Genomic DNA, 15,071 nt, shown 5'->3' with positions numbered 1-15,071 from the left:
CTAATAAATTTTTAGGAATAAGTTTCAGTTTCATTCATAGCCAATTATCACATCTGACCAATTAATTTTCAGCACCATCTGACTAGATTTGAAAGAAATTTTTTGTTTTTAAACAAGTAGATTGTTATTGCATTGTAAATTATTTAATATTGCTTTGTTAACTACATTGCATCCAAAAGGATGTCTGATGTGTAGAAGTAATTGTGACACAAGTCAATTAACTTATCAATTAATAATGGAAAAACACAACCATTATTAGTCATTGCCCTATTTGTTCAGGATGGCATTAGTATAGAAATGACAAGAAAGTATATAATCCATATTAAAAAAAGGTTAAATTACTAAAAATAGAATAAAAAGTCTATAAAAATTAAATTAAACAAACAAATTTAAAATTTACAAGATATTTAGAAAATATCTGACAATAATTAGATGATTATACAACCCCAATTAATCATTCATTGTTAAATCCAGGGCTGTGGAGTCAGGAAAAACGTGTCAACTCTGACTCCAACATTTTAAATTTAATTTAGTTTTTTTACTTAAATGAAAGAAAATTTATTTTATACTTATTAACTTTTTAACATGTTTTTGTATTTTGTTATAATTCATTTATTTTATAAATAAATAACGACTAACCCGTTACAAAGCTATACATCCACAAGAGCCGAATTATCGGGCTAGAGTTGGCTATAATAAATAAATAATTAATAAGACAATTTGGCACTAGAGCTTGGCGTTAGGCGCCATCTCTTACTAAACTTAATAATTATAATTAAATTAAATTCATTTATTTTAAATAAAAAACGCAACAATTTAATTTTTAAATATGTATCAATAGTTTTCTTTGTAGTATTTCTGTTTAGTAGTTAAATTATTTTAACCCAATTGAATTTGAATATTTTTGATTTATTCCTTTATTATCCCCACTCTAAATAAGTATTCTACTTTTCTGAATGAGCCAGACTAATTGATCAGAGTATATATTTTTCTTCTCTGAACAAGGGACTGCTGAAGTAGCTAGATTACACACTTTTTAGTTGGATTAACATTTCTGGAAAGGTGAAATTAAAGTGCAAAAGCTGTAGAATAAAGTGGATGTAGAATTTTATCACTCCCCTTTTTCCTCTTATTAAATATTTGTTAAAAATTAATTTTTTATACAAATAATTATTAATGTAAGTTAAATATTAAAAATACTTTGTTTTTTTACTGACTCCACAGCCCTGGTTAAATCAGATAACTTGACGATCATCCCATTTTTAAAAATATATAGTATTTATTAACACGCAGTTTATTATTGTAGTATATCATAGTATTTTTAAATATAATTATTTCATTGAATATAATGTTTTATATATAATAAAGTTACAACACTAAGAAGTAATATTCATTTTTTGATTCAAACTGTCCAAAACACAATCTTTCAAAGCTCTTAAGTAAAAATTATCGAGAAAAATGAATTGTAAATTAACTTATTCCATGTCTGATATATTTTCTACTATTTTCCATAATATATTTTAATCAGATACGTAATTTTAAAAAAAAGTTTTTTTAAAAAAATTATATATCTGGTTAAAATGTACTAGCGAGATTGAGGCCGAAGTTTTAAACGCAAAAACGTGTAAGTCGGACGTTCAGTGTCGCTTTCCTGTAAGCCTAGAAATTTGACAATGGTGTTTGGAGTATCGAGCATGATTCCACTGACTACCCAAACACCAGTGTCAAACTTCTAGGCTTACAGGAAAGCGGCGCCGAATGTCCGACGTACACGTTTTCACGTTTAAAACTTCGACCTCAACCTTGCTATTATATAAATTGACTCAAACAAAATGTGATGTTTATTCATAAAGTCACACAAAATTTTAAAATTTATTTTAAAATTTATTGGAATTGTCAACAAATAATCACAAAATACAATACAAAAATTAATTTATATTCATATATTTGATAAATAATGTTCAATAAATAAGTTTCACAAATATAAAGAACATTTTATTGTAATAATTAGTTCAATTTAATTCATTTATCTATAATTAAATATTAACATTTTAATATTGATAAATACAAAAATGCAATAAAAATATACTTTAAAGGCTGTTTCTTTCAATAAATGTAATTTAAATTAGTTATCACGTAATCTTCATGCTTGTATTTAGTTAAGGCAATATTTCTAAAAGTTCCTAAAAATTAAATTTAAACCTTTATACTATTATTAACAATAAATCTTCATAATGTATTTTCTTAAAATGATCAATTTTTTCTATTAAAATTATGCAAAAAATCATACAAACTCATTTGTATGATTAGAAAATTTGCAGCAATTATGTGAACAAGAAAAATGAACTTGCATACAAAGTTCTATTGTCTAATGATATACCATCAATGTAGTCAGAACTAGTTTCATTTTAAACCAAGTTCTGACTTGAACAAGCCATGATCAAAATGACTACACAAAAGAATAAAATTTATGCAATAAGCTATATGAATACAAAATTAATGTCACTGCCCATAAATGTACATTTAAACTGTGCAAAACTTATAGGGACAAAGTGAAAAAATAAACTTATCAATGATAAGAGTAATTTCAATCAAAACAGTCTCAAAAACAATCAAGGAATTGACATCTTTCCGCCCATTAATTATCTGTCGTCAGAAATCTGCAAAAGTAAGTTGTGCCTGAATTGAATATTTGGATTTTACATCAGTTAACACAAAAGAACATGTTAGTTTTCTATACTACATGTGTTTCATACTGGCATAGCAAAAAGTCAATGTCTTTTAAACAGGATTACAAAAAATAAAAAGTAACTTGTTTATAAAAAAGATCACAGAACATCTTTTTTCCTGGACCTTTCTGTTGTGGTGTGATTTTTTTTACAGAAGATAGGGTGCAGGCCTATCGTCCAAACCCCCAACCTAGAGGCCCGGGGTAATTTAAATATATTACCTTTGAAAAGTTTTTATTACCTTGAATTACTCTTGCAATACAAAATTCGTTTGGCTAATCCATTCAAATTTTCAAATTTGAAGGATTAGCCAAAAATGTCAATGGAATACGTCCCACAAAAAAAGAAAAAGAGAGGAAGACCCAGGCAACAGAGTAAAGTTAGCATGTAGTGAAAACAGGATTAAAGAGGAATAGTGTGTGAATAAGGAGAGATGGAGAGGGTTCCTGGAGGTCGGAAGGTGATGTCAGATGCCATACACCAAATATAGATAGATAGAACATCTTTTGGACATTTCATCTTCTGTATGCCCTGAAAGTGGTATTATATTGTTAGTGGAACTGCAGGCGATATTATCTAACTTTTACTGAGCTAATAAATCAGATGAAAATTGATTGAGTAGCTCAATTCATAATTTCATATTTTGATAATTTAGTAATTTGTGTTACTATGAACAACTCGACTAATTAAACATAAGAAAATACTTTAGAATTGTAGCTTAGCATGAGAAAATATAAGAAGACATATGATAAGAAAGACACAAAATAACCTGCAGTAATTAGGCAAGATCATCACATGCTCATATTCATAGAACCTTGATTTCTCAGAATTCCATGTGTTCTATTCTATGAACAATTTCAACTTTTTGTTTTAAGGAATTTTCACAATGAGATCAAAGTGTAATAAAACAATTCCTTTAATATGAAAGACATTTACAAGCTTGTAGGGTATTGAAAAAGAGTAATTTTTTCTATTGATTTTGAACAAATCCAATATCATTTTTATAAAAAATAAATAGAAATAAAATCCTTTAGTAATGATAAAAATTAGAAACTAGATTTTGAAAAATTTTATAATTTTATATTTATATATGCTACTAAATTTAAAAACAAAAATATTTTAAATAATAACAACAATAAAAAAAGATCTTACTTTACATTCATGTTCACTCACAACTTCTGTTTTATCACTTCTCCAACCCCAAATCCCTGATTTATTCCTATAAAAATAATTTATTTTTTAATCTGAAAAAAAAAAAAACAGCGTAACAAAATACAGTAGAGCATCGATTATCCGAAATGGTTTGGAACTGGGGATTACTGATTTTTCAGATAACTGATCATATATGAAAAAATATATTAACCTATCCCATGTTGAAATTTTTCTTTGTTGTGTGTCGCTTTGCATTGAATTTTCGTCAATGTTAAGCCTAACAAAAATTTTTTTTAAATAATAATTGTGGCTATTGTATATTGTTAAAAATTATTTCTTTATTTTGCACAAACAAAGTAAATATATTAAAAACTTTAAAAACAAAAAAAAACTATATTTCGGAAGTTAATCTAGTATCAAAAACGTTCCGATTCAGCACGACACACATCCCCACACACAGTCCTCAAAAAAAACACCACACAAAATAAGCAAAACTCTTTTTTCTTGGGTTTATCTGGAGACGTCAGCCGCTTGGGCTATATTCTCCGACGAGCCGAAGCAAAACTCACCACTCACGATGGGAAAAAAAGCCTCGTTCAAATACTGGCGCATCCTTAAGTACCCTCTCGTGGTCGCGTCGGTGCTGCCAGCTAAAACACACACACCAACAAAAATAATATTGGAATAGCCCAAGACATAGCCAAATATTGCAGTGCTACAGCACTAGCGAAAATTTGAATTTTCCAACTGGAATGCTTTCGGTTAACTAATGTTTCGGTTGATCGGTATTCAGATAATCGATGCTCTACTATAGAACACAAATTAATGTTCAAATATAATTTAATTGCATTTTGATTATATTAAATTGTTATATAAAAAAATTATGTACAGAAACTCAAAACAACAATGAAAGAACTAATTATGATTTTTGTATCATTTTTGAAATTAATGGTATAGAAAATTGAATACTGAAACTTGGTATAGAAAAGTTAAATACATAAAGTTCTTACTTGAGTTTAAAGAAAAAACCACATGTCAGTGTAAAAGTGTATTAAATATTATTCAAAATAATGCTTCAAAATTACATTTCTGTTAATAACTAATTAAACGTTTATTTATTTCGTTTGTTATTAATTTACTTTATTACAAAATTTTGATTAGAGTATTAATCCTAGACTGAGCAACTTTACAGAAAGTAAGTTTCGTTTTTGATTTTTGAATTCTAATGACATAAGCATGAGCTTTCAACTCGTGCTTATGTCATTAGAACTCAAAAATCAAAAGCATAAATGAATATACAGTAGAAAACCGAAAATCGGAATCAATTGGGGACTGGGGTTGTTCAGATTAGGGATTTGTTCCGATTACGGTCTATGTACGAAAAAATATATTAACCTGTCCGATGTTCAAATTTTTCTCCGTTGCGTGTCGCTTCTTGTTGAATTTTCGTCGATTTTAAGCCTAACGAAAATTTTTATAATAATAATTGAGGCTATCGTATCATTAAAAATTATTTCTGCATTTTGTACAAACAAAATAAATATATTGAAGAATATAAAAACATGAAAATTATACTTTAGAAGTAAATTTAGTATCAAAAACGTTCGATTCAGCACGACACAGTCCGACTGAAAATCGTGCCGATTACTGGCCATTCCGATTACCAGGGTGCCGATTTACGACTCTCTACTGTAATTATTATTGTTATCTAGTTTGCTCATTATATTACATTTAACATTTAATTTTAGCAAATGTGACTAGTTGTTTATACAGTTTTAGTCATTAAGTTAATTTGTTTCCAAGATTTTAGAACACTTCTTTTTAGTTATTAAAATATCTTTACAAATTGCATTTTATTAGCTGAAGTGCCAAAAAAAAAATAAACAATGACACAAACTTTAACAAATTATAATACAATAAACTTTTTTGTCAATGAATAACTACACCTATGAATTATACACACTTCAGATTACAGGTAGGTAACTGTACAATAACTGTATAAAATAACCAAACATAACGTCTTTAAATTTTTCCCAAGTGCATTTTTAAGAGAGGTTTGAGAGAAAAATCTCTTTTAATTTCTATTATTGATAATACCAGAAAACATCGATCATGTCGGAAGGCAAAGTTGTAAAAAATATAGAAACACATTCAAAACAAGCTGAAGTAAGGCATTATCTTAATGAAACAATCATTTCTAATATATTTTTGTAAATTTTAATCTAAAGTTTAAAATAATGTTAATAAATTTTTAACAACAAAATTGAAATGTTTTATATTTTAAAAACTTACCTTTCAAAACTAATTTTATCTGTATCTACATAAGTTATCACAATTGGAGTAGTTAAACGAGAATCAATAGCTTCAGAACTAGGTCTCAATGCTCCGGAGGTAGCTAATTGATTAGGTAAAACGCTTAATTGTTCCACGTAAACTTGACTAGCTTCGTGGTCTATCTCCATCATCACGGCATTATCATCTACGCATGAATAAATAATGAAAAAAATAATGAAAAAAATAATTAAAATTCACTAAATTAAAAAATGTTTATTCATATAAATGCAATTAAAATATAAAATAATGTCTTTAACATTATGATTATTAAAATTTAAATTGATAATATTAATATGTGTAATTTTTTATCTGATAATTTCAAATTTAGAATCTAAAATCCAATAAATGGTTAAATATTTAAACATACTTAATGTGTTATATGAAATGTTTTTCTAATCAAATGTTTATTTGATATAATAAATTTTATTCTAATTTTCAGAAACTAAAAATTATTTTAAAAGAAAGTACATTAATTTGAAAAAATTCACAGAAGTAAAAACATTTCTTATTAAAAAGTAGAATATATTAAAATAATAAACCAAATCATCTCTATAATGAATCAGGCTACTTACTTTTGCTGCTATTATTAATAACTAAATTCTAAGTAATTTGGTACTAGAGTTAAATGTTAAGCACCATCTCTTATTCAATTTAATTATTAAATTTATTAAGAGATGGTGCTTAATGCTTACATCTAGTACCAAATTACTTAGAATTTAATTATTAATAATAGCAGTAAAGGTAGCCTGAATATTATGGCAATCACTTGGTTTATTATTAAAAACATCGAGCTTTGAGATGTTCATAAATGTATATATATTAAAATGTTTTTGTATTGTCTTCTCTACACACTTCAAGAAATAACATTCTTATGGTAGAGTTGACTTTTACTTGCAGGCTTCTCATCTATCATATGCAATATTAAAAATTCCCTTTGGAGATAGCACTATTAAAAATTAGTAAAATATATTGTCTTCTTTAAAAATTTTTGTGAACTTTTTATCTTGGCAACTTTATGAAATGTATTTCTTTTTAAGTTTCGAATTTTTTCCATAATTTCCAAACAAAATTCATTAGCATTTTTGGCATCATTAGCAATTCCCTAATATTAACAATTATTTAATGAATTGCTTTTACATAAAACAGTGTTATGGCTTTGCCTCAATATATTTGTACAGCACAATCTCAGTAATTCAGCCATTTGCTAGTATGACATGTCCAGTAATCTGACATTATTTGAATTTCAGGTATTACTGGCTAAGATAGGCAATCTTTCCCACTAGTTCAAACTCCATTCATCATTAAATGTGAATACCTTCCCACTAAATATGGCATGACTTCTCTTATATGGAAACTTCTCTTTCTCGGTGACCTTTTGTTTGCCCTTTTTCTCGGGATGTATTGAATTGGAATATTACTTTAACTAATTAAATTATTTAATAGCAGCTTCTCACACTGTAGTTGAAAACAAACCCTTCAATTTTACGATTTGTAGATAAAAAGACTAACTGACATTGAGCATATTATTAATTAGTATTATCTTTAATTACAAAAAAATAAATTGTCTAATATTATTACATTGTAGCTTATATAACAATTAATAAAAATACAGTATAATGTAGTTACATACGTTTTTTAAATCTATCAACTTATTTAAGATTAAAAGTTAAAAAATAGATTTCACTAATCATCGGTGGCATAGCTATGAATTTTGCAACCCGCAGTGTCCCCCCTACAAATTTGCACCTGTAGCAGCCATCCGTTCGTTACGTAGTTACGTCTCTGTTCTTAACGGTTATAACGAGAATATCTTGCCAGTCCCTAGTGCTCATTACAACCAAGTGACCGTATTACTATTAATTAAAGTTATATTTATAAGCAATTTATTAATCATCAAACAAGCTATAGAAATTATGAGATATAAATGTACCAATTCAGTGGAGATTTATATATTTACAGTCCATATAATACAGTACACATTTACAACTATCTCATATGTAAGTAATTGCATAAGATTAATACATGAAGATAGAACTATCTATCAGCTATATCTTTGATTAAAGCATAAAAAGTCAAATTATCAAATATTTCACAGTTAACTTAACAATTCATAACCAATAATGTAATTTGCAGATATTTTGATGTGATGTATTTTGATACTTTCCATATTTTTTTATATATATATATATTTATGTCTCAAATTCTTAATACAATTTAAAATTGTTACTTATGAAAAATTTGGAATACCGTGTCCTCGGAAAACGTAACTTCTACTTCCTCTTTGCCAATTGCTTTGATCAAAGCCAAGAAGAGTAGTATCAATCCTCACACTTGAACCTAAATTATAAAAAAAACTAATTATATTTTGTGACTAATGATTAAATAATTATTAAAAAATTATTATTATTATTAAAACTAACATATTACATTAAAATTAATTTTTCTTGGCATCATTCTATAAAACATTATTAAAGTTCTAACCTAATAATATTCCAGTAAATGTCAACAATTTAAATTTTTACAAAGACTGCAGAATAAATAGAATTTTACAAATAAATCAACAAATAAATTTATTAAAAAATTAGCTCCCACATAAAAAATCTTGGTTTCTATATCCAAATATAGAAGACTTTATGTCAAAGAAATATATTTTATTCTACTTTCTAAAATGCATAATGGATTAGGGTCAAATTACAAATACTACTACAGTATCACATCAAAAACCAGGGGTCATGCTGCCTGTCACAAAATTTGCAATTGGCAAGGATTTTATTCATCTGGTGACTGAAGTGGTGAATAGCCACAGAGCAGTCCACACAGGTGGTAGGCATTAGGTGCCATATTGTATTAGTTATAGCAGTGGTTCCCAACCTTTTCTAGGATGTGGAACCACTTTTGTGAGCAATTTTCTTTAGCGGAACACTTATTTAAGTTAATATGAAATACATAAGCTTGTCATCAGTTATTTTATTAGAATTGAGCAGTTATAATTCAAAATCTCTACTCATATTAGTAACGCCAATTCTAAGACAGGAAAAAATATACCTAAATAACTTTAATGGGAAACTTGTGCCTGATGTTTTTTACATATTTCATTCAGTTTTTATCATTGCCTTTATCTTATTCGAAACAGTAGTACACTCCATAAGTACGAGTTGTACATATATATTTAAGTTTATGAAAATTTTATGATTTTAATTTTTTGATAATCGGCGGCTCGAATACGACTGTACACTTTCCGATTTGCGACTAAATCTGCGGAACACTTGGGAGATGCTTACGGAACACCGGTTGGAACCACTGAGTTATAGTTTTACATATTATTATTATTCATTTTCAAAAAGAAATATTTATTACATATTATACATTCAATTTATGTTTTATACAGTTATAATGAAAAAACAAAAATTTCTAATAATCATTTAAATATTAACTAACTCAAAATACCTGAATAAATTAAATACGTTTGTTTTAAAACTTCAACTACAGTACATGCCGTTTATTATAATCATGAATAATTTTATCAAAACTGATTTATGTTTTTGGACCAGCTAAAATATCAAGTACATTTTAAAAATTTTGCTTACGATAATCACAATTCTGTTATTTTTATCACTATCTTTGGATAAATAGACCTTTTTAAGCTCTCTTTTCATGCTATCAGCCTCAACATATGGTTGATGACAATAACAATTATATTTTATCCATCTTAAATAATGCCTTAAACATTGTATGTTAATAATTTTAATCATTGTTTGCTTGCAAGACAAGAGTTTAAATAGATGGAATTATCTGCTGTATGAGGGATGATAAAAAAAAAAATAGGTTACATACTCAATTATAAAAAAGAAATATATCTCAGATACCAAATGAATATAAGATGTTATTTATATATACATGAACTATTTTTCAATATAATCACCTTGTTGATTCATAAATTTTTCTGTGTATGACCAGCTTTTCCATTCCAGGTTGAAAAAATCATATCCCTGCTGCTGTAGCAATATTTTTGTGGCTGGTTTCACATCATCATCACAATCAGATGTCAGATAAATGTTTTTTGAGGATAGAAAACAGGTAAAAATCACTGGGGTCCAGATCTGGATTGTAGGCAGGATGCCTCCACAGTACCCACTAGAATTTTGTAGCAATTGTTGTACATGAAGAACAGTGTGAGGCAATACCTTATTTACTTATTCCAGTTATTGTTATCAATTCCCAAAATAATTACAATGTACAAAATCTGTTTTATCATATTTCATACACAAACTGTTTCAACATTTTATAAATTATAAAATTTAGTACTTACCACTTTTGTAGACTTTATAAGTATCACTTGGACACATTCGAGACACAAGAGGAACTGTAAATTTATTAAATATTTTTAAAATCATGTCAGAATACTTTATTATTAACATATTTTTTTTATTAGATCTAATTAATTTGTAGTTATACAAGATGACAATTAAAATTGCTCATGGTAGCATGAGATAAGAGTCAACAAGACAATATAAAATATTAGTGTTGAAGACGAAAAATTTTTGTACCAGATTGACCAACTGAATTTGCATAATTATTTAAATTAAATTATTTGAAAATCATGTTTATCATAAATAGAAACATAACTAAGATTTAACAATTTTATTTTTTGCTTCAGACATTTAATTCTGAGTATGCGATATTATGTAAAATTACATTAAAAAAGGTTTATCTTAGTAACCATATCTGCGCTTTTTGTTGTAGTAGGCATTCAATATTAATAACATTGTTTTAATTTCTTCCATTCTAATACTCTATCATTTTTATTCAAATTCAACAACTTTCTTATATATAATTATATGAAGTTTGTATATATAATTATACACAGTGTCCTGGGTTTACCAGGACAAACAGCAGAGCATATCATACAAGTGAATATAAGAAAAAAATATATATAAATGTTATACAGCAGAAACACTTTATTACAAAGTTATAAACAAATCACAAAATACATAACAATTTTCCATTGAAGAATATGAAAGGTTAAACCTGTCTATCTTATCTGTGTAACCATATCATGTTTGCCATCTTAAGACAACTCAGTATGACTGTTACATTTATACATTTCATATGATTCTTATATTTACATAAACAACTGTTAGATTGAAATCTACAATCATCTACAAAATGTAAATTAGAAACTGCCATAAAAATAATGTAAAGAGTGTCTTTAAATGAAGAATATTGCATTAAATCAACAATTTTCAACCGGTGTGTCACAGCCCACTGCCACGAGAGGATCATAAGTGTGCCGTGAAAATTTTTGAAGGTTATTAAATAAATTATTTCCAAAAGAAGCCCTAAAAACAATAAATGTACATTTAGAATAATTAGAGACTATATAAAAAATTTATATATTTTTTTGTGTGAGTCTATATTATTCTAAATGAAGAAACTCCTGGGAAGCTCCGTCTCTAAGCATGTCTCTATGCAAAATAAGTGTGCATGTCAAAATTAAAACCTCATTAAATTGATTATTATAACAATGAAAAACTCGTATAAATAAATGTAAGCATATTGTGGTAAAAAATATATATTCATAAGCAAAACTGTGTACACATAACACTGTTATTTCATTTAAAATTAAATTTTATTTAAATCAAACATGTATGTTTAAATGTATGGTTGTCCATATTTAGTAAAAATTATTTTAACTTTGAAATAGCGGGACATTGGGTAGGTTTCTAAAGGCAATTATCATGCATCTTTTAAATGCAAATTAAGACAATTTTAATTGCTTCTCTTAGATCAGATATCTCATTAAATATTCAATTACAGTAGAGTCCTGCTAGTCCGAATTAATTTGGACCGAGCCCTATTCAGATTAGCACATTCTGGAATTAGCCAAATACAGTAGAGACTCGTAAATCAGAACCCCGATAATCGGAATCGCCGGTAATCGGAACGATTTTCAGTCGGACTGTGTCGTGCCGAATCGAACGTTTTTGATACTAAATTTACTTCTAAAGTATCATTTTCATGTTTTTATATTCTTCAATATATTTATTTTGTTTGTACAAAATGCAGAAATAATTTTTAACGATACGATAGCCTCGATTATTATTATAAAAATTTTCGTTAGGCTTAAAATCGACGAAAATTCAACACGAAGCGACACACGACGGAGAAAAATTTGAACATCGGACAGGTTAATATATTTTTTCGTACATAATCTGTAATCGGAACAAATCCCTAATCTGAACAACCCCAGTCCCCAATTGATTCCAATTTTCGGTTCACTACTGTAATTGAAATAATGCAGAAGCAAGCAATAAAACAGGTCCAGTTTATATCAATCCAACACCATCAATGACTTTTGTTTCTGTTTTGTGTGTAAGTACAGTATAGATCTACTGTTTTAATAGCCATGTCAAACACTAATTTATTAATTTTGTCCAGTATTAATATAGTACTACAATAAAATACAATTTTTTCTTCTTGTGGAATTCTAAATCTTTTTGTACCATTAATACCATTTAAATTCAACTGGAAAATACAAAAAACATATATTTTGCAAGCTAAAAAATTTCCTCTCCACTGTCTGAAACATGTTCAGATTATCGGTGTTTGGACTAGTGGGACACTATAATAAACTAAAAAATAAATAAGACTAAGAATTTTAATTATTATCTATTTATTAGAAATTATAGTAAATTGCTTTGTGTTAATAAATAAATTATGAAAAATACAATCTTTCTTTTTACTATTTTTTTAATCATTCTAATTTAAGTGTGCCGTAGAAATTTAATTATAGGTTCATGTGCACCGTGAGACAAAAAAGGTTGAAAAACACTGCATTAAATGAAGAGTATTGATAAGCATTTTTGTATACAATTCTTTGGGGGAAATGTTCACACTGCCGTATGAGAGTATCGATGTGGATTTCTCGGAAGTACCAGGTTTCCACATTTATTAATACCCATTTGCAATTATGCAATTTGGGTTTGTTTTGACTTGAGTGAATATCATGGTGCTCATGCAGTTCTGGGACTATGAAAATGCCTGGAGAAAAACTTTTTTGATAATATCCCTACAGAAAGTATTTGATACGCTTCATCTCAACTGTAAATGTCACAAAACACTATTTGAAAAATTACTTAATGCTGATGAAACATTTGCATATAAATTACACAGCAGAATTCAAGAATTAATTCCAACTGAATACTGAAAATGAGTTAAATTTTTAAAGTGGTATTTAAATGCAATAGAAAAAAAACAATCATTTCACATCAAAGATATAGAAAAACAAAGCAACTTCCACAAGATGAAGTTAATTTATCATTACAGCCATGTATGGGCCATAAATATTCCGTATGCTATCAGACAAAAACTTTCAACACAAATTTCAATGTAATGTTTGGGTATGCTCAATGCTACTAATCAGTCCATTCTTCCTGCCTGACCAATTGAATGAAATGGTTTCAAAAATTTCTATCAATTTACCAATTTTGACAGATAATGTACCACTTGTCTCACCAAAACAGTGGATATAATCAGATAGTTAGTTCTCTATTGTACTATATTAGAAAAGTTAAAACCTGGTTGGATGAAAATTATCCCCACAGATGGACCGATCAAAGGAAACTGGTCCTCTGGTGTCAGATCACCAGATTTAACATATGTAAATTTTTATTTATGGGAACTTTAAAAGTTAAGGTTTACAGTATAGAAGTTATAATAAATTAATAAATTAATAACTGAATTACAGAAATTCAATAAAATTCTCAGGAAATTTATACCGTAATAAATTCCATTACACATCACTGCAAGGAAAACATTTTGAAATGCAGTACTGAATCATTTGAAAATAGTAAATATGATATGAATACACATATAAGATAAACACATTCAAACTTGCAATTGAAAATCCAATGAAATGAAATACTTAATATTTATTTATAATTATGCAAAAAAGAATTTCTAGTCAAATTTCATGTATGTGGGCTGTCCGAACAGTAAACATACAATGGCTAGTATTCATTCAAAACATTTTTATTTGACCAAATGTCCACTATACTTTATTTACTGGTATGTGTGTTATTTTTCTAAGTAATTGTTGCCATTGTCCAAAAATTGTAAAGTCTGGGTACTAGCTTCTGTATTCCAGAGTTGTAGAATTCTACCACTTGCTGCCAGAACCACATTCCAACTTCATTTTGATCTCATCATTGTCATGGAAGTGTTGTCCTGTAAGATGTGTCTTCAGATAAAGAAACAAAGTCACTGGAAGCAGGATCTGGGCTGTACGTTACGGCAAGTGGTCAAAAACTTCCCACTTGAATCATTCGAGAAGCATCACAACTTCTTGAAGTAAGAACTTAGACATTCTGGAATGATTTCATGCAATTCTCTAATTGCAAGACACCAATTTGCATAAACTGCTTCCTCAGTTCTTTAAAGAAATTCATGAGAGATCACAGATAGCCTACCACTCCCATGTTTGTCATGAACATCGCTCCTGCGTGGCACCACTTTTTTACATTTTGTCAATTCATAATGTTTCCATAAACAGAGTATCCATAAACAGAGTATCTGAGCATCCACTGGATGCTCAGTTTTTGCATTGAGAAAACGTATGTCAAAGCTCACTTCATATCTGGAGGGATTATGAATTGGCACAACCATTGTAAATACATGCTACTTGAACCACACTTAGTGTAACAATGACAAATGCTGCAAAAAGAATGCAAAAGGTTGAAGGTCAAATCAACTGCTGTCAACGTACACACCAAAACATTAGCTTTCTGCTTATATGCAATGTATCTTAACTTTACAGGCACGCCTCAACATTTTATTTTCACTTATAGAAGATGCTCT

The 15,071-nt window shown here is 28.0% G+C and overlaps 1 protein-coding gene across 2 annotated transcripts in view; it reads right to left on the bottom strand.

The window, feature by feature from the left end:
* Window positions 1-15,071, bottom strand: part of LOC136990918 (ankyrin repeat domain-containing protein 13D) — a 117,368-nt gene that overhangs the window by 70,549 nt on the left and 31,748 nt on the right. For both annotated transcript variants that reach the window (XM_067289388.1, XM_067289387.1), the window contains exons 5-8: window positions 10,525-10,578; window positions 8,463-8,552; window positions 6,174-6,360; window positions 3,882-3,948 (exon numbers count right to left, since the gene is read on the bottom strand). In XM_067289388.1, the coding sequence (XP_067145489.1) occupies window positions 3,882-3,948; window positions 6,174-6,360; window positions 8,463-8,552; window positions 10,525-10,578 (398 nt within the window). The remainder of the gene's footprint in view (window positions 1-3,881; window positions 3,949-6,173; window positions 6,361-8,462; window positions 8,553-10,524; window positions 10,579-15,071) is intronic.

Source organism: Centruroides vittatus, unplaced genomic scaffold (genome assembly GCF_030686945.1).
Source record: "Centruroides vittatus isolate TY-2023 unplaced genomic scaffold, ASM3068694v2 contig_1381, whole genome shotgun sequence".
Classification (NCBI taxonomy): Eukaryota; Metazoa; Arthropoda; class Arachnida; order Scorpiones; family Buthidae; genus Centruroides; species Centruroides vittatus.
This window is presented reverse-complemented; position numbering and strand designations above follow the sequence as displayed.